Source organism: Neovison vison, chromosome 4, assembly GCF_020171115.1.
Source record: "Neovison vison isolate M4711 chromosome 4, ASM_NN_V1, whole genome shotgun sequence".
Taxonomy (NCBI): domain Eukaryota; kingdom Metazoa; phylum Chordata; class Mammalia; order Carnivora; family Mustelidae; genus Neogale; species Neogale vison.
In genome coordinates this window covers 141,464,986-141,486,755 of record NC_058094.1, presented here as the reverse complement: position 1 = coordinate 141,486,755, position 21,770 = coordinate 141,464,986, and the positions used below count along the sequence as shown (strand labels likewise).

Genomic DNA, 21,770 nt, shown 5'->3' with positions numbered 1-21,770 from the left:
CATTTAATTGCATCAACTTACTGGGAAAACTACATACACATCTGTCCGTGTCCATATTCACTGCACAGTGACTTCTTGCTAAGCAGTAGAGCTGCGCTGCTGTTCTTCCAAGGCCCGGACGCCCCACTCGAGCTTCCACATCAGGCACTGAGCTCACTTGTATACACTTCGCGCAGCGTACGTGACCTTTTGTGTCATGGCATCCATGGTTTCTGCATGTTCTGGATGAGATTTAAACACTGGTTTTAGGAGCAGTTTAACAAATATAAATAGAAAATAGCTTTAGATTTCTATCTTGATGTGTTTTATTCAGTTGGACTTCTTTCCTTTGGAGTTTATCCAATTTCTTCCAGTACGGAGCTCACCTAGGATTTAGTTGGCGTTGTGTTAGGAGGGGAATGGTCCGGAGCGCATGGTTAATGCCTCCACATTTTCACTAGGGTTACAGGAATAAATGAAACTGACCACAACTATTTGATGGGTTATGTATGAGCACAAACAGAAAGCAAAAATAGCTCTTATTACTTTATGCTGCTGATAGCGAACACTGCCTTGCTCTTTTAAGCATCTTTGAGAAAACCGATGTACATCAGGGTAGAGCCAGTGGTAATTTAAACCATTTCACTGAAATACTTCACTTTTTTCTTTAAGCTCTGTAGGACACTGAATTGGTTCTCTGACAACTGGAACTGGCACTATTCCAGGAGGCTTTAACTGCCAAGATTATGATGAATGGGCTCATGGGACTGGGATTTTACTGGAAATGACTACTATAGTCTTGACCTTTTTCCTTCTCTCTGTTGGACAAGATTCTTGTCTTTTTTTCTTTTAACTTTTGACTATTTCTTTCTGAGGTAGCAGCACTGGACAAGCGTCTTACAAGAAATTCTGGCCTTCAGCATCGTGTGCATGTTTATTTTACAGAGCCATAAGCGTGATCCTCGGCGACAGGTGGAAGAAAATGAAGAATGAAGAGAGAAGGATGTATACATTAGAAGCAAAGGCTTTGGCTGAAGAACAAAAACGCCTAAATCCTGACTGTTGGAAAAGGAAAAGAACCAATTCAGTAAGTCTCAACAACTTGTTGCTCAAAAAGATCTTGACTTTTCCCCATAACTGTACTGGTGTGTGGAGCAATGTTTATAACTTGAAAAAGTGGTATCGAGTCTCTTCTCAGCCTTTTTATACTTCACAACCTAATAACGTTTTACACCACCCCATGAGGCAGGCTGCCTTTTTTTTTTTTTTTTTTTTTTTTTTAAATTATGAAGTGCCCTTTACTCTTTAGCATGGAAAGTAGAAGTGTCTGGTATGCTTAAGAAGAATGTTTATCCAGAAACATTGAGGTGGAAAAATAATTTTAGAATGGTAGGATTTTTAGTTGGGTTGAAAGTTGGGTATAACCAACTCAGTAGTGCGGTACAAAATCTTTCTAATTTGGGGGTGACATGTCCCAGGAGCCTTTTTTTTCTAGGACACATTAACTTTCCTGGGGTCTTCTGACATTTGCACAGAACTTCTAGATTAAAAACCTCAGGAAGGAGAAGAAGGAAGGCGTAGGAAGACTCTACTAAATGAATTCACACCATAATAACACAGCCTTGGATGGAGCGGATTCTTAGAATGTTTCCATTACTAGGCTAGCAACTTTTGAGTTGTGTTTTTAGATTAATTCTGAAGAAAACTTCACATGATAGAACAGAGTGAGCTCAATTTGAAGTACCATTTAAAAATGAAGGGAAGACGTCCTTCACAGCGGGAGGACTAGTCAAGGATGTCTTACGTCCATTTTGTGGAGTTACAAGTGTCTTTTTCAAGTAACATGCAGTTCACAATCGCTTACGTGTATCAGGAATTTCTTGGTAAAGCAGCAGACGGTGGTCAGACTCCAGTAGAAGAGGGCGGCTCAACTGTTTTGAAGTTATTACCTTAGACTTGCGTGTGGTAGGACTTGGCCTGGATCGCCTTCCTTTGCTCCTCTTCCCTCTTCCTAACCCATCTCTTCTCACTGTTTTCATACATTTTTCTGGATGCTTGAGCTGTTGGGTGTTACCACACTTTAAAAAATAATTGTCCCATTTGAGAAAGTGATCTTTTTAAAAATAGTAAGTTTATAAACATTCTATTCTCCATCTTAGCTTTCGTTTGTAGAATTACTGTGTATTGATTTGTAAGCATTCGCTGTGTTCATTTTCTCTCCACAGGGCTCACAGCAGCATTAAGCCAGAATGTGCTTATGTTCTTAAGTCTGTAGTTGCAGAAACACTGTTGACGGAGGGACTTAAGAAGATCAAGGTGTCACCATTTGTCCTGAATTCGTGTGACCATAAGATACTGATAGCATTGAGTCTTGAAATGATTTAATAATATGAGTGAGGATTTGCTTTCTCCATTAGAGCATTAAGTAAGCTAAAACTATCAACATTGTAAACCAAATTGCCTTATTTTTCTTCCAAACTTCATATATGTCTATCAGGTAATATAGGCTTGAAAATTGATATCCTGTGGTGCTAAAGTACAGTAGAAAGAGAGGAGAGTGTATACATGTTTTATTTTAAATTGTACAAAGGGGGAATTTAAAAATATGTAACTGCTGTTTATACATTGGCTCCTTACTGCTTATTAATCTGTAATGTACACATAGTGGAAGGCAACAGAGCCGGGAGCTGGCCTTTCCTCGAGCGACCACCGCATGGCCCAGCCTCTGTGCCAAACCCGGGAGCTCCTAGTCCGGCCGGGGCCGCGAGGCTCCCAGAACGCGGCCGGTGCGCGGTGTCGGCGTCCCAGTGCGCACACCGCCTGCCACAGGGCTTCCCGGGCACGCCGGGCGGCAGCACCCCCCAGGACTTCGGGCGGAGGCCTCGTGCAGGGCCCGGTCGAGCTAGTTAATAGCATTGGGATATAGTCACTGTCATGGTGCTGTTAACAGTTGACACCATTGTATTGTTTAACTTTGTGTTCTGTATCTCCTCAGCCACATATCTTAAATATCTCGTTTGTCATCCTATGTGTATGGTGGGGGCAGACTTTGCACTTACTGCAGTGCGACACGTGCACTTTACTTTCCCTCCAGCTGTCCGAGGTGAGAGCGCACACGCTTTTGCTCTGAGCTACAATCATGGCTTTTCATGTTACTTACCAAGTGGTGTTTCTGATTAGGAATCACAGCTGTAAAATTGATTTCAGTTCATTATACTTCTTCATGATGTTGCCCCTAAATTTTGCACACTATATTCTTGTATATTATTTCAAATAAAATGGAAAAAAAAAGCCTGTTTATCTCAGATTTCTGATTGAACTTGACTGAACTTTATGTCTGAGTCAGAACAACAGGTGCAGGGCATGGAAAATATATTAAGTTGCTGATGGGGTTTTTAAACATTAAATTAAAAACAAAATGTTAGTGACAGGTCATGGGCAATGGAAAAACAAGGATCTAGATTATCTACGTGTAAGATCTTTGTAGACCAAAAATTGTTTTTAACTTGACATCTCTGCTACAAAGTTGAACAGCCAGCCCCCAAAGCCTGCTTTTAATAAAATGACGCACACAGTATAAAGATAGGCGTGCTCTGTCTTTATTAAAGATACTGTAAGAGAGACTTAACGTATGACCCTATGTCTTAGCTTTGGGAGATACCAGCGGTTCCCAGACTTCACTGCATATTGGAAACACCCGGGGATGTTTTTAAAAACTAATGCCTGGTTCCCACTCCCCAGAGGTGTCACCAGGGGTGCACAGGGGGCATCAGGATTTCGAATGCTTTCCGGCAGCGACTCTGATGTGCAGTCAGATTTGGAAATCACTGGGCTACACACCTGGTGAGGGCAAAGGTTAATTGGGAGCAGCGGGGTATTTGTAACTTGATCAGATCCCTCTAAAAGCAAAAGTAAAATTTTGACATATTACGCTAAAAGGAGATGGGCTGAAGAGGTAATATAACAGAAGATAACAGGGAATACAGAGAGGCGGACTACAGAAAGCAGTAGACGGCAGCTGGTTCTAGAGCCCACGTTTCTCAGGCGAACTGCAGCCTGGAGCTGGGGCTGTGCCAGGGGGATCAGGAAGTAGTGCCGGGGTCACGGGAGAGCAGACATGGCGTTCTGAAGCAGCTGCACCATTATGGGATAAACTGGTGCAAATTCTTTGCCTTCTCTACTTCTTACTGATTGAACATAAGCTTCCAGAGCTCCCCTGAAAACAAAAATGAAAACAATGTCAAAATAAATAAAACCACTTAGAGGGTTACCAGTATATAAAAGCAGCCCATTTCTGGAATCTCTGTGTCCAGTTCCACAAGCTAAGTGACAAAGTGACAGCCTTCAAATGTCTGGCGGTAGCATTCCCATGGCTACCGCCGAAGTCCAGGAACACTGTTCGTCTGTGTTGTACTCCGTGGTCTCCTCACACACAGGCTCTGCGGCCCCGGGTTCTCAGTTTCCCTTCTTCCCGGGTGCAGGCTTCTGGCCTGCGGCAGCCTGTGCCGTTCCACAGAGCTCACCAGGGGGAGCCCGCCGCCGCCGATCAGCGCGCTCAGGGGCGCGGCGGGACGCGGCTGCCGCGCACGCGGTCACGGTCAGCCGGGGCGGTGCCTCAATCCCCCTGACCTGGAGGAGAGGAAGAACCCCCGGGGAGACGGTACTGCCGCCGGGCTCGGAGTTTCAGCGACTTCTGGGATGAGGTTGTCTGACTTGAGTCAGGAGGGCGCGCTACTAGCGGTTAAAACCATGATTGGGGTCTGCGTTGGGTCGGGGACCCGCGAACCAGCCCGGCCCGGCGGAGAGCAGCGCCCGCTCACCGCCCGCGGCTTCCCGGCCACAGCCGCAGACGGACCCGCCGGCCGGGCCCGCGGGGCCTACACCACCTGCCGTCTGCACCTTTATAGAGAAAGTTCTCTAATCTCGGAACCGGATGATCTGTTTAAGTGTTATATCATGTTTAACTGGAGCTAAGAATGGTTGAAAGATTTTATTAGTCTATTTACGCCCCAAGTGGAACAGTAAAATTTCTGTCATAGTCCTACCGTTCCAAGTTTCACGCTGAGATGAGATGAGCGCGTTTCTACAAAGATGTGTTACTAATACCTCCACTCGCTCACGGACTCGGTGTCAAGTCTAACATGGAACTCGTAACCGGTTTTTCTGCTCCCAAACGCTGCGCATACTGACCCCCGGTCAGATGTGCCGATCATCGCTCCTCTGGGGCGCCCCCCCCCCCCCCGCCAGCCGCTTCATGGCCCTGCTGTGACCCGTAACGGAGTTCCCGGTCTCATGTCCACTCCGACCTCCCTCCTGACTTGCTCCGTCTGTGTTGTGGGCAGCATTACCCGACTTCTCTCACGTGCCCTGTCAGAAACAAACTCCTGTCAGAAACAGGGCACTACAAACCCCAAGAACGATCGGCACCGGGGAGAAGCCTCCCGGAAGCCCGGGGCTCTGGGAGACAATGATGCGCACGTGGGCGCATCAACCGGAACCGTGGGCCACCCGTGGGGGACCCTGCTAATGGGGGGGTACCGTGGGGTGGGTGGAAACTCTCTACCTTTTCAAATATGCTGTGAGCCTAAAGCTACTCTAAAAAAGAAAGTCTAGGGGCGCCTGGGTGGCTCAGTAGGTTAAGTGTTTACTTTCCGCTCACGTTCTGATCGCAGCGTCCTGGGACCGAGCCCCGCATCGGGCTCCCTGCTCAGAGGGGAGCCTGCTTCTCCCCACTCCCCTGCTCATGCTCTCTCACTATCTCTCTCCCAAATAATTAAATAAAACCTTAAAAAAATAAAAAATAAATCTATCCAGGCGCCTGGGGTGGGGGCTCAGTCAGTTAAGCGTTCCAGTGGTCATTACCACTCAGGTCATGATCTCCCGGCTGTGAGAAAGAGCCCTGCTTGCATCAGGCTCCGTGCTCAGTTGAGAGTCTGCTTCTCTCCCTTTCTCTCTGCCTCCTCCCCAGCTTATTCTGTCTCAAATAAGCAGTCTTTTAAAAAAAAAAAAACATAAATTTTAACAATTTTAGAAAAAAGTCTATCAAAAAAAGAAAAGAAACTCGGGGAAAAACCCTTCAGGGTAGTGTTCTGCCCCCCATCTCCTATTTCAGCAGAGGCCCCCACCCTGTGAGCCTCTATCTGAAGTCCTCTTTTCATCTTCCTCACAGATTTCTTTTTTTTTTTTTTAAGATTTTATTTTTTTATTTGACAGATAGAGATCACAGGTAGGCAGAGAGAGAGAGAGAGGAGGAAGCAGGCTCCCTCCTGAGCAGAGAGCCCGATGTGAGGCTCGATCCCAGGACCCTGGGACCATGACCTGAGCTGAAGGCAGCGGCTTTAACCCACTGAGCCACCCAGGCGCCCCTTCCTCACAGATTTCTACCCCCAGTCCCTCCTTTCCCCTCGGCTTCCGTCTCAGTCCTGTCGTGTGCTGCCCTGATACCTGGTGCCGCCTCAGAACACGCTGCGCCATGAGGCCAGCGTCTACACTCGCCACCCACGGAGCACCGGCTTCATCGTGACCTCCCAGCTGGCCTGTGCTGCTGCGGGCTTCTAGGTAGTTCGCTGTGGCCTAAAAACACCTTTGAATCGTGCTTCCATTGTTTGTGTTACTTATACAGGAGCAGAGCAGCCTCCCCCCACTCATGACCCCGAGCCCGACCCCGAGGCCCACCGGGGAGAGGCCCCATGAGCGGCCAGCGTCTCGCTGAAACGAAGCGGAAACAAAGCCGTCTCTGCCTACCAGGGTGGGGCTGCGGGAGGGCCCTTTGTCTCCCACCACACAGTCTCTCCCCACTTTGCCGAGACCCATCCTTCGAGGCCTTTCTCAGCTCTCGTCCTTCGTTTTGGGAGGCTCTTCCGGGTCATCTTCCCTGCAGGGCACTCTGCTAGGGGCCGGCTCTAAGGCCTTCGTTTTCAGAAGCCTCTTCGTTGACAGAGCCTCTTCTAACTCCAGGCAGCACGACAGAAACCCCCTTGTAGCCCTGAGAACTGGTGGAAAAGGTCTAAGACTGTGGCGTCAAGAGCCGGGGCTTCGTGGGACCCTGCACTGTGGAATTCCTGCCGGCCGGCTCCAGGCTCTGTTCGAGGCAGGACGACTTGCGGTCAGCGGTGTGGACGTCAGGCTCTGCCCTATTACTGAGTTGCACGATCCCGGCTCCCTTGTGAGCCTCTTTGCTCAAACACCCACATGATACACTTATGAGAATTAAGACTGTACTGGGAAGCACCTGGCGCTCTTCTAGGAACATCTCTGACCCATAAGGCGCTCAAACACAGTTCTCCCACCAGGCTTCCAGCGGGCATCAGCACACCACGCCTAAGTATCCACTACAGCACAAGGACCTGGTTGGTGCCGAACGTAACTTCATGTGGAGCGGTGGGGCTGTTTCGTTCCTTTATGCAGCCCCAGGATGTAGTGCCTGACAGATGCATGATCGGTAAATTTTAAAAAATGAATCAGAAATACAGGAAGATAAACTGTTATGAAAAGCAATGACAGGAGTGCAGAATAAAGTGAATAAAGGGGAAACGGCACTGTAGGGTTCACAAAAGCAGCAGCTACATGAAAAATGGAATTTCATGCTCTTAGAAAATAATGTTTTGGAGAAGCCTTAGTTCATGTCAGAGCTGAACCTTCGTGAAGGGTTTCTTTATGAAAAATCTTGCTGCTTTTAGTAATATTTTTCAAGTTGCTATGGCATCCTGGGCAATCGCCCCACTCCCAAAATGTAGCCCCTGCAGACTTGTACACAGGACAGAAATCCCCAAGGGCTCGGGCTGTCTTTGACACAGCGGTGTCTACACAGCAGTCTAAGATATCAGTACACTGAAATTCACGGAAACTGCGGTTGATCTGAAGTGAATGAGTTAGATCCACTTTAATAAAGGAACGAAAATCAACTTCATTTGCATTCAAAAGGACAAGACATTACGTAAACTACACGATATGCAGAAGAAAGTTCAGAAACAAGCTTGGTTAGTTTTTTGGTATTCATGAAAAACACCATCAGAACTAGAGGGAGAAAAACAGATTAAAGCTACCCTCCCACATAAAATCAGAACAGGATTTTCAAGCAATTATTAAATAACTTCATTTGCTTGAGCAAAACATCAGCTTTCTTGGAAGTCAGGCCAAGCATTATGTAAGAGTTAGTCTCAAGTCTCGTTTGTCATCAAAATGAGCAGATTGTTAGTTATCCTTATTGAAAAAAAAAAAAAAAGCACAGGAATTGCACAGCTAGTAGAGGAAAGACTGGTGGTAACACGGCAACACGGCTCAGTGTGCTATAAACCAGCCAAGTAGAGGTTTTTATGCGACACAAAATCCATTTCTGTCGGGCATTAAGTATGAAATCTGTCAAAGACTTAAAAGATCTACCACCTGCCTTCAGAGCCAAGGAAGCCCCTGACTCCCCCAGGCCCCGTCCTCACTCTCGGTTCCGTCTCAGGCACCCAAGCCACAGGTATCTAGTGTGACAGGGACACCAGGAGGGGAGACCAAATGTTCCTCTCATCAGCCGGGATCCTGCTGCTCCGCAGAAGGGCTGAGGAGCTGGGATGGTTCTGGGCCTGCAGGCCCTGGGCCATAGAGGGAGGACAGAGGGTCCCCGGCCGCATCTGGTGGGGACAGTTGTCCCACCATTGAACAGATAAACAGCACCGAGGGACCAACAAAGCTCTTCAGCATTTCTGACACGGTGAAGGAGCAGAGGAGGAGAGCGCCGTGGTAAGAGCTGCGGCCCCACGGGAGATCGGGAGAAGCCCCCCCCCCCACCCCTGCAGAGCCGAGGCATCAGTCCTCCTCTTTGCTGGACACTCACTCAGCACCCACAGGGCCCCAGGCCCTCCCTGAGGCTGCCGCCCCTGCCTGGTGGGCGCGGAGGACCCCCAGCGGGCTCCCACTCGCACCACCTGCCCCACGAGTCAGCGAGTCCTCCGATTTTAACAGGATCGTGACTAGTACCCATTCACGCTCTTGAGAAACATCTGGTGTCGAAAGGAAACAGAAAGGCAGGCAGAGGAGGCTTCACTATTCGCCACGCACTCAGCCGCAGCCGAGTCTCCTGACCTGGCCTCTTTATGACAACTGAGCATACTGTGCCGGGGGGACCAAGGAGCACGCGGCAGGGTCTCCCCAAAGGTCAGAACAAAAGTACTGACATTTAAAGAGCAACAGTCACCCTGGGCTTATCTACAGGGGAAAGAAGTTCATCTTGTGCTGCTTCGGCTCGCACGGACCAAATTAGTTTTGCAGTAATAGATAAGAAAGAACATTCTCTAGGACAAAGCTCCTCTCCTTGCCAGCAGCCTGGGCTGTGGTAGGAGCACAGCGGTTTGGAATCCCCCACGGAGGGCTCGGTGTGCTGCCTGGGCCTGGAGGTCCTGACAGCCGGCGTGTGTTTTAAAAGCCTGACAGTGCCTCTGAGCATGATTTTCAGTTGCTAAATATAGGCTTAGCAACAGCACTGGTGATGAAATCACTCAAGAGACATTTTCAAGAGAAGCAAAAGCAAACAGATTTGTGATGTGCCCACAGCAGGACAACTGTTGTAGATGAACTCCTTCCAGCTCGCTAAGACACACAGGAGCCCCATTCAATTAACCTCCTCCTGACTCCTCCTCAGCCCAGGGTGCTACAGCTCAGCCCGTCTTTGAGACTCCGCAAAAGCATCCACCCAGACACCGCAAATCTCCAAGTTAGCTCCAGGCCAAGACTCTCCTCTATCCCTAAAGCCCCTCCCAGGGCAGCTCGAACTGGCCCCACGCACTGGCGGGAGGCGCCTCTGACCTCCTGTCCCAGTTCTGGGCCCGGATGCTCACAGCTGGGATAATGGGCTCCTTGCCCACCCAGGCTCTGGACACCGAACCCGAGGGCTCGGGCTCCCTCCCAAAAGCCACCACACTTGTGTTTCTCCACCGTCCCTCCCGGCCTCCTCCTTGGTGGAGTCTCAACCTTGGCTGTGCTGCAGACCTGCCCGGGAAGCTTTAGGAAATCCCAGGGCCGAGCGCCCACCCTGGACATTCTGAGGTGGCTGAGGGGCTGGCCTGGACACCAGGCTCTCTCCAAGCTCTGTGAGGGATTCTCCTGTGCGTGTGCGCTGGGGCACCATCCTGCCCCATCAGCCCCTCTCCACTCCCCTGCCCTGCTTTGGGGAACCCAGGTTATGCGGCTTTCGGAGCTCTTTCAGAAGTACGACTGACTGAGATTTGGAGAACGAGGGTGATGGGAGTTGCATGATGTCACAAAGGTTTCTCGAGGTTGGCCACTATGTGACAGTGACATCCCAACATGAAGCAGAAAATGGGGACCTACAGCAAGGAGTCTCTTTGTCGCCGGCCCCCGTTCTCAAACCCAGGGTGCACAGATTCTGGGCTGAGTTGGGCATGGGGCAGCCCAATGAACCACCCTGTGGGGTGCTCTGGGCACACGGTGCGCACGAGGCGCCACCGTGTGTCCACCCACGCCCTGCTCCTCCCTCCTCCTGGTCGCATTCCCCGCCCCCCCCCACCCCCGGTCCTAGCCCGCGGGCTGCTAGATACGCAGGTGTCCCAGGGGCGCACGGCCTTACCTGATGAGGAGGAGCCGGTCCTTTTCAGACGGGTGGTCATCCAGCCACTGGGAGAAGCGTGCGTGGGACCATTCTGCCCTCTGCAGGGTTGAACACAAATTAGAGAAGACAAAGTGCATCAACATTCTTCAATGAAGGATAGTACGGGGCACAAGCAATCTCAAGGATTCCCAAGGTGAAATCACCCAAACACCTGCCTGAAGGAAGGCGGCAAGCCTGTGGTGCACCTTCTTGGCCCCCAAGGAACTTTCTGGATTAGCCACTGGCAGGAGGGCTAGCAAAAGTGGGCCTCCATCAGAAAAGCTTTACGAACATGAGTTACTTGAGCCATTATACTTAGAAGGTGAATTCGGGCTTCCTCGGGTAATTTGCACAGTGCTGAGAGTCCGGCTGGGGGGTGGGGACTCTCCTTCTTGAATCACTCACTTCCAAGGCAGGGATTCGTGACCAAGTAAGGCAAGAGAAGGCCAGGAACGCAGTCCGTGAGTGGGGCTCTGGATTTACGGACTGAAAAGGGACCTGTAAGAGCATTCTGGCTTTACTTTATTACCTGAAAAGGGGACTTCAGCTCAGCGGGTGCTCTGGTAAACAAAAACTGAATAATGATGCTGAACGGAATAATGTCCCCCAGGGCGGGGCTGCTGGCCACATGCTCGCTCGTCTGGAAGAGCAGCGGTCTAAAGGAAGAACACGCAGTGGTTATTTCACATTGTTCAACCCTGAAAGAGGCGCTCTGCTAGACTAGCGCGATAGCAGACGCCAATGGCATAGCGGAAGAGCGCTCACCTCGACTGGCGATTCCCGTAGCCATTTCTTAGCCACCCCCCATTCGGCCTGAAGACAGACAGACACAGACACACAAACACACCCCTAACCTATACGCTGTGGCAGGCTGACCTGCCCTTAACTTCCTTCCCTGGCTTACTGGCCTTCAGGTCTGACTCGATCTCCAGGGGGCTCAGCAAACCCCCCTCTTTGAGCTCATCTGATGACCAGGCCAGAATCAAAGCAACAGAGGAAGCTGCAGGTAGTTATAACCTCCAGCTTCTCAGCACGGTCAGAACTTCCAGCTTCCACTTCCCACAAAATCTTCGGGCCATAACCTAATGGGTAAATGTAAACACTGTCTACATCACTTTCAAATAGCAATTATGTCCTGTAGGAACACAATTATTACCTTGCTGAACATCCCATCGAGACCTGTGCCAGCTCCCTTCCAATACATTACACATCTGGAGGGTCACCCCCCTCTATTTCACAGGGACGTGTGGGCAAATCCACCAGGCACCCATCACCTACCACCTTTGCCAAAAGGCTGGCAGGAATAACTGGAAACTTCCATTGACCTCTCCTTGGCTTGGGGCTCTGATAGACAGGAGGTGACTTCAGGCCCAGCTGTGGTGGCTGAATCTGAAGAGGAAAGATGGCAGCGCGGTGCCTCCACCGGGAGCAGAAACGGTTCAGCAGCATGTGAAACAGCTCTGTGTCCTGTGCTCTTCCCTCGCTCATGCTAATCACTCCTATGTACACAGGAGGCCGGCACAACCCAGAGACCGGCTGCTTCTTCACACAGACAGCAAGGTTTCATGTCAACAGTCAGGAGTGCACTCAACAGGCAGGTGGTTCTCACTGGATCCAGACTAATCTTCGATTTTTTTTTTAAAGATTTTTATTTATTTATTTGAGAGACAGGGAGAGCGAGAGAGATCACAGAGGGAGAGGGAGAAGCAGACTCGCTGCTGAGCAGGGAGCCCGATATAGGGCTTGATCCCAGGACCCCGGGATCATGACAAGAGCCGAAGGCAGACACTTGACCATCTGAGCTACCCGGGCGACCTCTTGAAATGTGTTTATATTAACTATTCCGTAAATGAAATCTATCTCTGGTAGGGATTTTTCTAATTTCAAGTATTTTCTCAAATAACATAATCCTGTAATTTCTTTAGATACTGTGGACACATTTCAGGACATTTGTGTCGGCCATCACCAACAACCCATAAAGCTGTACACCGGGCCCTCCGGCGTTGGTGGTGGGGGGGAGGTGAGGGCCATCCTCATGTGTCCCCCTGAGGCTGCGGTACCCCTGCCCTGATGATCCCCAAGGCCCCAGTCATCCGGCGGCCGGGTGGTAGGCAGTGAGTCGGCACCTAGGAAGGTACGAAGCGGTTGCTGAGGGCGGTTCGGCACCCCGGAAGTCGCCATGCACGGGCAGCGGTGTCCATCTGGCGAGGGCGCCAAGATTAACCACCACAGCAGCTGCCACGTGCAGCGTGCACCATTTGCGATTCCTGCAGATGACCCTGCGAGGTCGGTAGTGTCCTGCCCCCATCCTGCACGTAGGTAAACTGAGGGGCAGAGAGAACACATAAAACCTGGAAAAGGGAAGAGTAAGGATTCGAACCCAGACATCATGGCTCTTAATTTTGCCATGCAGCCTCTTTGAGGATTATCAGCTGTAACCATGACTAGACCTGTTTTCAGAGCAGAGGGACTTCTCAATGGGGAACAGAGAATCCCGGAAGAAGTATAATTTCTTTTCTTTTCTTTTTTAAGATTTTATTTATTTATTTGACAGAGAGAGATCACAAGTAGGCAGAGAGGCAGGCAGAGAGAGAGGAAGGGAAGCAGGTCCCCTGCTGAGCAGAGAGCCCGATGTGGGACTCGATCCCAGGATCCCAAGATCATGACCTGAGCCGAAGGCAGCGGCTTAACCCACTGAACCCCCCAGGCGCCCAAGAAGTACAATTTCAATTGTGAACAGCTCCTGGAGAAAAGCCTGAGAAAAGGGAATGATTACAGGATACCCCTGGAAGGACAGGCAATCATTATTTCTTTGGGGGACCCCAAATTTTCTCAAAATGGCCCTCCAGTCGCCTATGTACCTCAACCATATCACACAGTTTCCACCTGGCCTGACCTTCCGATCCTGCCGGGCAGTGAGTGGGACTGTCTTAAAGGCCTCTGGACACAGACTCGGGGTTGGCATGGGGATGGAGCCCAGCTGGTCCCACTTCCCCAGCAGCAGTGCTTAGACGGCTCTAGCCCTGGTCCCCGGGTGCCCAGCAGCCGCCATTCCCAGAGAGCTCCCCGGAATGGCAATTCCAGCTGGTGTCCGAACAGTCTGCTTCCCGCTTTGGGGACAAGGCTGCTCTGGCTCGAACTGTAACAGGGCAAAGAGGCAGTGGGGAGGGGTCCCTGCCTGGGGTCACAGGCTCATCCTGCAGGCCCGGCCTGGCTGACAGCCATCATGAGGGATGTGGGGACACACAGCTCGGGTCTTCCTGAGCCTTCTTTGCCTCTCTGGCCCAATGAGGCTTTCCCCTCGCCCCAGGAAAGCTCACTCTGCCTATGCCAGCTGATTTGGCAGGCTTCCTCTTGAATCCTAGTCTACGACAGGAGGAGACCCTGGGGGGCCAGTTCTGTGTGACAGTCCTTGACTTGGGGAGGAGCAGTTACACGGAATCCCTTCTACCTCTCCTATAGGATGACAACTAGACTTTGGTCCCACATCTCTCAGTGCTCTGCACACAGAGTCCTGGATGCAGGTACTTTAGCATTAAGTCACGGGGAACACAGGGCGTGCTCTGAAAACTCATGCATTTTCTTCCTTCTGAAAATGAGGATTACACAGCTGATTCAGCCTTTCTTTTACCTTTAGCCTCAGGGAGTTTCAAGTTAAAACAAGAAACATATTGGGGCACCTGGGTGGCTAAGTCGTTAAGTGCCTGCCTTCGGCTCAGGTCATAATCCCGGGGTCCTAGGATCGAGCCCTGCATCAGGCTCCTGCTCAGCAGGAAGCCTGCTTCTCCCTCTCCTACTCCTTCTGCTTGTGTTCTCTCTCACACTGTGTCTCTATCAAATAAAAATCTTAAAAAAAAAAATGTCTCTATAGCAATTATATTGCTTTAATAGTCTGAATACTATGCTTTTATTTTCCTCTAATAGATTCTTGAAGCAAACTGCAAATGATATAAGGGCGAACAGGGAATGAGGACAGGACAAGAGGGAGGGAGGGAGGGAGGGAGGGAGGTTAGCAGCTGACCCCGCTGGCTGATGGGCCCCAATAACCAGGCCTGGTGAAAACTGGTTTGTTTTTAAGTGGGATCTTTTCATCACCTGTCCCTTTGTAGCTCTGAGTCAGAGCAGTTATTTTTCTGCCAAGACCAAATCTTCCCCTCCAGCCAGTAACAGAACTGCCAAAAGAGCCATGGAGAGCAAAACTGGACTGGATTCCACACCATGCATCACTGGCATAGTTACTTGCAAGCATCACATGCAGACATTTCAGTTCTGGTGCTCATTTTAAGAGCCTGAAAGAACCCAGCATGAGCACTTCCCTTCCCCCTGACTCCAGGTGGAATTTGAAATACTGGCAAGTTAAAAAATAAATCTCCATCTGAGGTGATATAAGGAACAAAAGGAAATTAATTAAGATGTTATAAAACGCAGTTACCCCAAACGCCGCAGTACCCTTCTCAGAGAAGGGTGCTGGAGATAGAGCAGCGCTTCCGAGGTGAACCCTGGCACGCAGCCAGCAGTAGGCAGTCTGAACTCATCATGGAGTAGGTCCTGAGATAATGTCATCTCTGCAGGAGGGACCTCCACACTGCAGGCCGATTATGAAGTAAAGTAAGACTGTGTGTCCTTATGTCCACATCCACCATCAGGGGTGGCCCAAGCCACTCGGCACACCCCCATTCCAAACCTTTTGGTGAGGGGCCTGGGAGGGTGGCACAAGCATGGGGAATGTGCACGGGTACCTGCGACTGGCAGAGAAATGGAGGGAGGGAAGGGAAACACATGTCCGCCCGGCACAGGACCCCTGAGGGCCTCCTTTCTGGAGAGGGGAAGGGAAAGCTGTAGGCTTGCAGGACGGGAACCCAAAGAGTGTGGCAGTAGGGGCCATGTGGGTCCCTGGGGAACAGAGCAGGAGGCTGATGGCTATAGGTAAGTCAGGACGCTAAGTAAAGAGGGAAAGAAAACTCGCAGTTTCCTTTCTTAGGGTCTAGACATCATCAACTGCAGCAGAGCAGGTGGGAAAGGAGGGAAGGTTTCAGGCAGATGTCCTCTAGGAATCACAGTGTACATGTGGCTCAACATTCTTCAGGTATGTTCTGGAAACCTGTGTATACCAGACAGCGGCAAGAGACAGAACTGCATACATAGCAAGTAGTCACCACTACGGTGGGGTCCCAGATCCTCTTCACGCTGACATTCTCCTGGATGGCTCGGATAAGCTCTAGGTGCTATTCTAGAACCAGGGTGAAAACAAATGGGAACTTCTGGAATAAGCTCTGGTTGTGGTGGTTACAAGCACAAGCCTTGGGATCAGGCAGCCCTGGGTCTGAAAGGCAGTTCTGGAACTCCCACATGACGTTCAGACATGCAGCCCTGTCAAGTGACCCCTTTCAGGACCAGTGCCTTCCGGGTCACTCTTGCCTCGGAAGTGTGGTGGAGAAGACGAAACCATAAAGTGTCAGGGAAACCCTTAGCACAGGCTGAGCACCCCGTGAATGATCCCAGAGGGACTGCTGGAATGAAGGCGGGGCTCAGCTAACTACCCAGCCCTCCCTGTTTGCCAGGTGCTCCTAGCTCTGCCCAAGTATCAGCAAACAACGAACGAAACCAGGCCCAAGACGGGGCTGCCGTCTGGCTGCAATGCTGAAGTCTGCAACTGGGAACAGAGAACCCAGAAACCTTGGGGAAAGAGCTGTTTCTGGGGATGGACTCACAAGTACAAAGAAAGGCGGGCATACAGTTGGAGGTCCTGATGCTCGAGCTAGAAGCAGCAGAGACGGCTGCCCTTCCTTCCACAAACATGCTGGTGGAGTGGCGGCATGGCACGTAGAAAACCCTCCCACGCCCAGAGTTAAAACCAGCAGACACGAATTCTCAACACCAGGGTTACTGCAGCTTCCCTTCTATCACCCCTTAGGGCAAAGGGCCCTCCAGAGTAGCCCCTGACCCCCGATAGCTTTCATCAAAGCTCACAAAACTCCCAGCAGAGCATGCTGTGGGCATAGTTCAGGGACAAAGCTGTGCCCTCCGGAGCAAAGGCACTGCGGCCTGCGCGAAGGCAGGTCTGTGTCCCTGCACTGGTAAGAGCATGAGGTCCCTCTTCGGTCCCTTGTCTCACAAGCATCTGCACTGAGAATGTCAAGTTGGAGCTTCCAGGCCCCTGGTCAGGCAGAGCTAGGGTAACCACCCTTGCAAACCGCACTTAGGGGACAAGGCCATGCTCCAGAGGGACAGACAAGGACGGGGCCTTGCAGCTCTGAACCTGTGTCTCATGTAGAAATACAGATCACCCAAGGGCAAATCCCTAATGTCAGCGGCTTTCTGAGGCCACACTCTGTCCTGGGGAAGAAAACAATTCTTGCTGCCTAAGAAACTCAAATGGAGACAGTAGAATGTAAATGTATGCAAGAAGCTTGCTGGCCGAATTCAACAGTCCACTAATATTACCGTCAAGAAGCAGGCACCCTGCAGCAGATGGCTGTGTGATGGGGGGAAGGAGCGCCCGCGAAGGCCCGTGTGGCTGGGTGTCTGGTGGGGTGGGGGCGGGGGGGTGCCGCACCTGCGGTCTGCACTGGAGGGTCTCTGGCTGGCGCTGTCCCTGTCCCTCCCAAAGAGGTCCCTGCACCAGCCTGCTGCCCTCCCCCCTGCAGTCACTGCCTCTTAGCCAGACGTAGGCCAGCCAGCTGGGTTTTGGTGGTTTGCCTGCCTATTTTTCTCACCCCCCCATTACATAATGTTTTAGAATATTTTGTATTAGTTTTTAACTTCCTTGTTATTTTTAAATAGGAATAACACTACAAGAGGACTTTAAAATATATTTACTGGCTTTTCTAACTGCAAATATAAAACAACCAAGGCAAAAATCATGGAAAATATAGAAAACTTCTAAAGGGAATATCGCTAGTGACAATCCTGCTACCCTCAAATTTTGATGTTTATCCTTCTTGACTTTTCCTCTCCAAACATACACTTATTGACTTAAAAATAGGAAGGATCAGGGCTCCTGGGTGGCTCCATTGGTTAAGCGACTGCCTTCGGCTCAGGTCATGACCCTGGAGTCCTTCATGGCATCCGGCTCCCTGCTCAGCAGGAAGTCTGCCTCTCCCTTGGACCCTTCCTCCCACTCGTGCTCTCTCTCTCAAATAAGCATACAAAATCTTTTTAAAAATTTAAAAAAATAAAAGAAATAGTGGGGATCATACCGTATCTACTGTTTAGTAGCCGGCTTTTCATTTCATGATGCATTACGAATTTATTTTCCCAATTTTTAGACACCGACTAGCAATATAACTTGTGAATGGCTACCTACAGCATGAGTGTTTTGAATTACACATTGATCGCTCATTAATTTCTGAATCCAGACACAGGTACTAGGTGTCATCATTGGAACTTCAACCGCTCCATCAGAGAGGGTTCTCCTGAGAGGCCCGCGAGGGCTGGCGACAGACTCCCCTCTGACAACAGAACTGGCTGACAACAGAACTGGTTTCACGCAAAACTGTCAGAACCCATCTCCCATGCCGTAATATGACTTTAAAAGCACAGGGATGAAAGCACATCGAAGGGTAAGCACCATTTTAATTCATACATGTGCAATAAACAATGAAACATGGCAGCTGGGGCTATAAAAAATAATACCCTAATCTTAATATGGCAAATCCCAAATCACAGCTTTCCCACACCTTTTCCCAACCCTGGTTGGTTAATGACCTCCACTGAGCCGGCTGATTCTGTTAACTCAGCATCGATTTGTCACCCAACGGGGATTGCTGGGTTATCATATTACTCAGTAAGTGACTTTACGGGAGTATTACTGGAGTTATTTTCATGGTACAGGCAGGGAACTGGTGGATCAGTGACCTCAGGACCTCCTAATCACTCAGCCTGTCTGTGTTTGGTAATGCCAAACCCTAACGCTTCAATAATATACATAAATACTTTTTAAAAGGTCTGAGCTGATCCAAAGATATTATCTGGAAACACATGTGGTCCAACTTTAAGTCTTTTTAAAAACCCAACTCTGTATAGATGGGCATTTAAGAAAAATGATTCAGTCTCTTGTTTTGGCCTTAAAAAGAACTCTTTGCCAATTACAAATACACAGGACAAAGCATGGGGCTCCCCTTTCAATCAACAACCTTGGATTCTTGTGTTTTAAGTGACATTTAAGTGACTGATTTTTGTACTATCGAAAGCTTAGATGACATAAGACAGTGAAGCAGTCATTTAAAGGACATGCTTCTTATTGATTGCTCTAGTTTCTAGTTCTGAGTCAGTTTTTAGAAAACTGCATGCCTGGAATCTCTTACCTTATCTTTATAAAGAAACAGTCAAAGACCATTATGGTATTGGATATTATGGACAGTTACATCAAGGTTTCCCATCTGGTATGCTGTGGTCACAAAATGGGTTTAAGTATGATGTTTGGTTCCCTCGGGCCTCAGGGTTGGTCATCTTTTCATATGTATAACATTCTCTGTGCGCCACAATGTGGCAAAATTTGGAAAGTTCTGGTTTATTGAATAAACAGTCCAAACAGTTGTTAAGTTATTCAGTGTTCCTTACAATCTAAACTGGTAGGAGGCCTATCTAAGCATTCAGTGCTGAAAAGGATTTTCCCATACACTGGTATATTCTTAGTGAATTTGAATTAACATACTGTTTTTCTCTTTGAACTGGTCTCTAGGAAGCTCAATCCTCAATTTTGTGCTCTACGGCATTAGCCATCTTGATCCTAAATTATCTGTACCATTTCTAGTCATTCCCTACATTTCACTGCTAAACTCAATTCTCTTAAGATTCTATTAACAGTTTTGCTATGGAATGTAACTCTGACATTTTTATTTTCATTACAAAAATTTTTTTTTAAGATTTATTTATTTGAGAGAGAGGGAGGATAAGTGAGAGAGAGCACATAAGCAGGGGCAGAGTGAGAGGGAGAAGCAGACTCCCTGCTGAGCAGGTAACCGGAAGCCATGAAAGACTCAGTCCCAAGACCCTGGGATCGTGACATAAGCTGAAGGCAGACGCTTAACCAAGGTGCCCAACCTCTGACATTTTTAAAGGTAGGTTAGAATGAAAATGATAAATGAACAAATGAAAATTTCAGAAAAAAGATGTCTACATAATTACGAACTGCCTGTTATTACTACTCAATATATTTTGGTAAGAATGGAAAGTAAAAAAAAAAAAAAAAAAAAATCCCCCTTAGAAAGAGCATAATAAAATTTATCAGCTCAGTCTTGTAAATTTAAACTCAAAAATCATGCACAAACGTGCACGCGTGTGCGCGCACACACACACACACAAACATCACTGCACATAATTCTGTATGGGTTTCTGGTTTGAATAATAACTTTTAGGATAAATCACGTGCAATAGCTATTGTTGTAGGTCACAAAACAGCTGAATATTGGCAATTTCATAGAGCTCAACAAGAACAGTGGGGAAGGATTTGACGGCTAACAGGATATGGATATATCAACAGCAATAACAGAACTACGTCTCACCTGAATGACCTCAGCATTCGATAGGACTTTCCTAAATCAGAAACTCTTCTGCAGAACGGACCCACAGCCAACTCCATCTGAAACAAGAGAAGATACTCCACAGCATTAATGCGAGAATCCTGTGTCCAACTGGGCTCACATCTGGCTCACAGAAAGTTGCAGACTGCTGTACACCTAATTTCATCTGGACTGTGTGGCACGTTTTAAAAGTCAACTAAATTTAACAAAAGGCATGAACTTAGATGACTTTTGCTTTTATTTACTAAAGAAGCATAACATGAGACCATTCCTTCAAGAATACAGAAAAATATTTTTTGGTTATGCGAAACGAGGAAATTCAGATATTTTCTCCACTGAAAAACTGGAGAAGGGAAGGTTTTTAAGACTGTGCGCCTGTATTTGAAGTAGGCATCACAAGCCTCTTTATATTAAGTAGAAACCATGACAACTCTTAGCAAGCTGGTCCAAGTGATTAGAAGCATGGACTCTGGAGGCAGCACACCTGTCACAACGCCAAGGCTACAGCGACTAGTTGTGTGGCCCTGGACTTCACTTCCCTAAGTTCCAGGCTCCTCGTCTGTCAAACGGAGACAACGCTAGCTCATGTGGAATTACAAAAACCAAACAGGTGATTTCACAAACCAGTATGTGCATGGCACCTAGCAACTGCTTGTTCCATGTTGAAAATTATTAACAGTATTTTTCAAACGTTCCCCCTTTTACATTATTAGCAATTAATTTGCTTCTTGACTCAAGAACTGTTGGTTTCACTGCTCTTTATTTTCCTTCTTTGGCTGGAAATTTTACTTGTCATTAAATGGAGTTTTAGGCCCTCTGTTCTTTATCTAGCAAGTGCAAAGTTTTCACAGATCTGGAACTTCGATGACAAACCATTTCTCTGTTCTTGCTATTGACAGGACCCTGGTAGAAAACAGCTTAGAAAATGTCTGAAAAAAAGTAATGGAGAGTGGGGCTTCTCTCCTGTTGGTTATCCCTCTAGAATACTGCTCAGATCTCTTGCCCCTGCAAATCCGAGGAGACCTAAACAATCACTCATGTGATGAACATTTCTGACTTCCTATTAGTTGCCAGGCACCACATTACACATGGTGATGAGAAGATAAATTAGTCAACCTTTAGGGAGCTCTTTCAAACTTAGTGAAAAAGGGGCTATTTATTTAAACAACATTATTATTGAACAAAATCACAAAAAGGCGGACGCCTGGGTGGCTCAGTCATTAAGCATCTGCCTTCTTTTCAGGTCACGATCTCAGGGTCCTGGGATTGAGTCCTACATGGGGCTCTTGCTCAGTAGGGAGCCTGCCTCTCCCTCTGCCGTCCCCACTGCTTGTGTGCTTTCTCTCTCTCTCTCTCTCAAATAAATAAATAAAATATCTTTAAAAATCACAATAAGGTGTGTCTATACACAAATACATACACACACACACACACACATATATACACACACACACACCTGATTATTATTATTTTTAAAGATTTTATTTATTTGTGAGAGAGAGAGATAGTGAGAGAGAGCATGAGCAGGAAGGACAGAAAGCAGCAGACTCCCCGCTGAGCAGGAAGCAGGACTCCCAGGATCATGACCTGAGCGGAAGGAAGACACTGAGCCATCCATGAGTTCACCAGTGACCCTCAAGACCTTCTCAAGGAAGCTGCCCACCAGATCCCCC

The 21,770-nt window shown here is 48.6% G+C and overlaps 2 protein-coding genes across 2 annotated transcripts in view; one reads left to right on the top strand and one right to left on the bottom strand.

Moving 5' to 3' along the window:
* Nucleotides 1–3,560, top strand: part of HBP1 (HMG-box transcription factor 1) — a 29,334-nt gene extending 25,774 nt beyond the window's left edge. The window contains exons 10-11 of the mRNA XM_044245811.1: nt 925–1,066; nt 2,205–3,560. Of these exons, the coding sequence (XP_044101746.1) occupies nt 925–1,066; nt 2,205–2,222 (160 nt within the window). The 3' untranslated portion in view covers nt 2,223–3,560. The remainder of the gene's footprint in view (nt 1–924; nt 1,067–2,204) is intronic.
* The window catches only part of COG5 (component of oligomeric golgi complex 5), a 289,304-nt gene continuing 271,090 nt past the window's right edge, over nt 3,557–21,770 (bottom strand). The window contains exons 19-22 of the mRNA XM_044245810.1: nt 20,080–20,156; nt 11,103–11,229; nt 10,553–10,632; nt 3,557–4,195 (exon numbers count right to left, since the gene is read on the bottom strand). Of these exons, the coding sequence (XP_044101745.1) occupies nt 4,081–4,195; nt 10,553–10,632; nt 11,103–11,229; nt 20,080–20,156 (399 nt within the window). The 3' untranslated portion in view covers nt 3,557–4,080. The remainder of the gene's footprint in view (nt 4,196–10,552; nt 10,633–11,102; nt 11,230–20,079; nt 20,157–21,770) is intronic.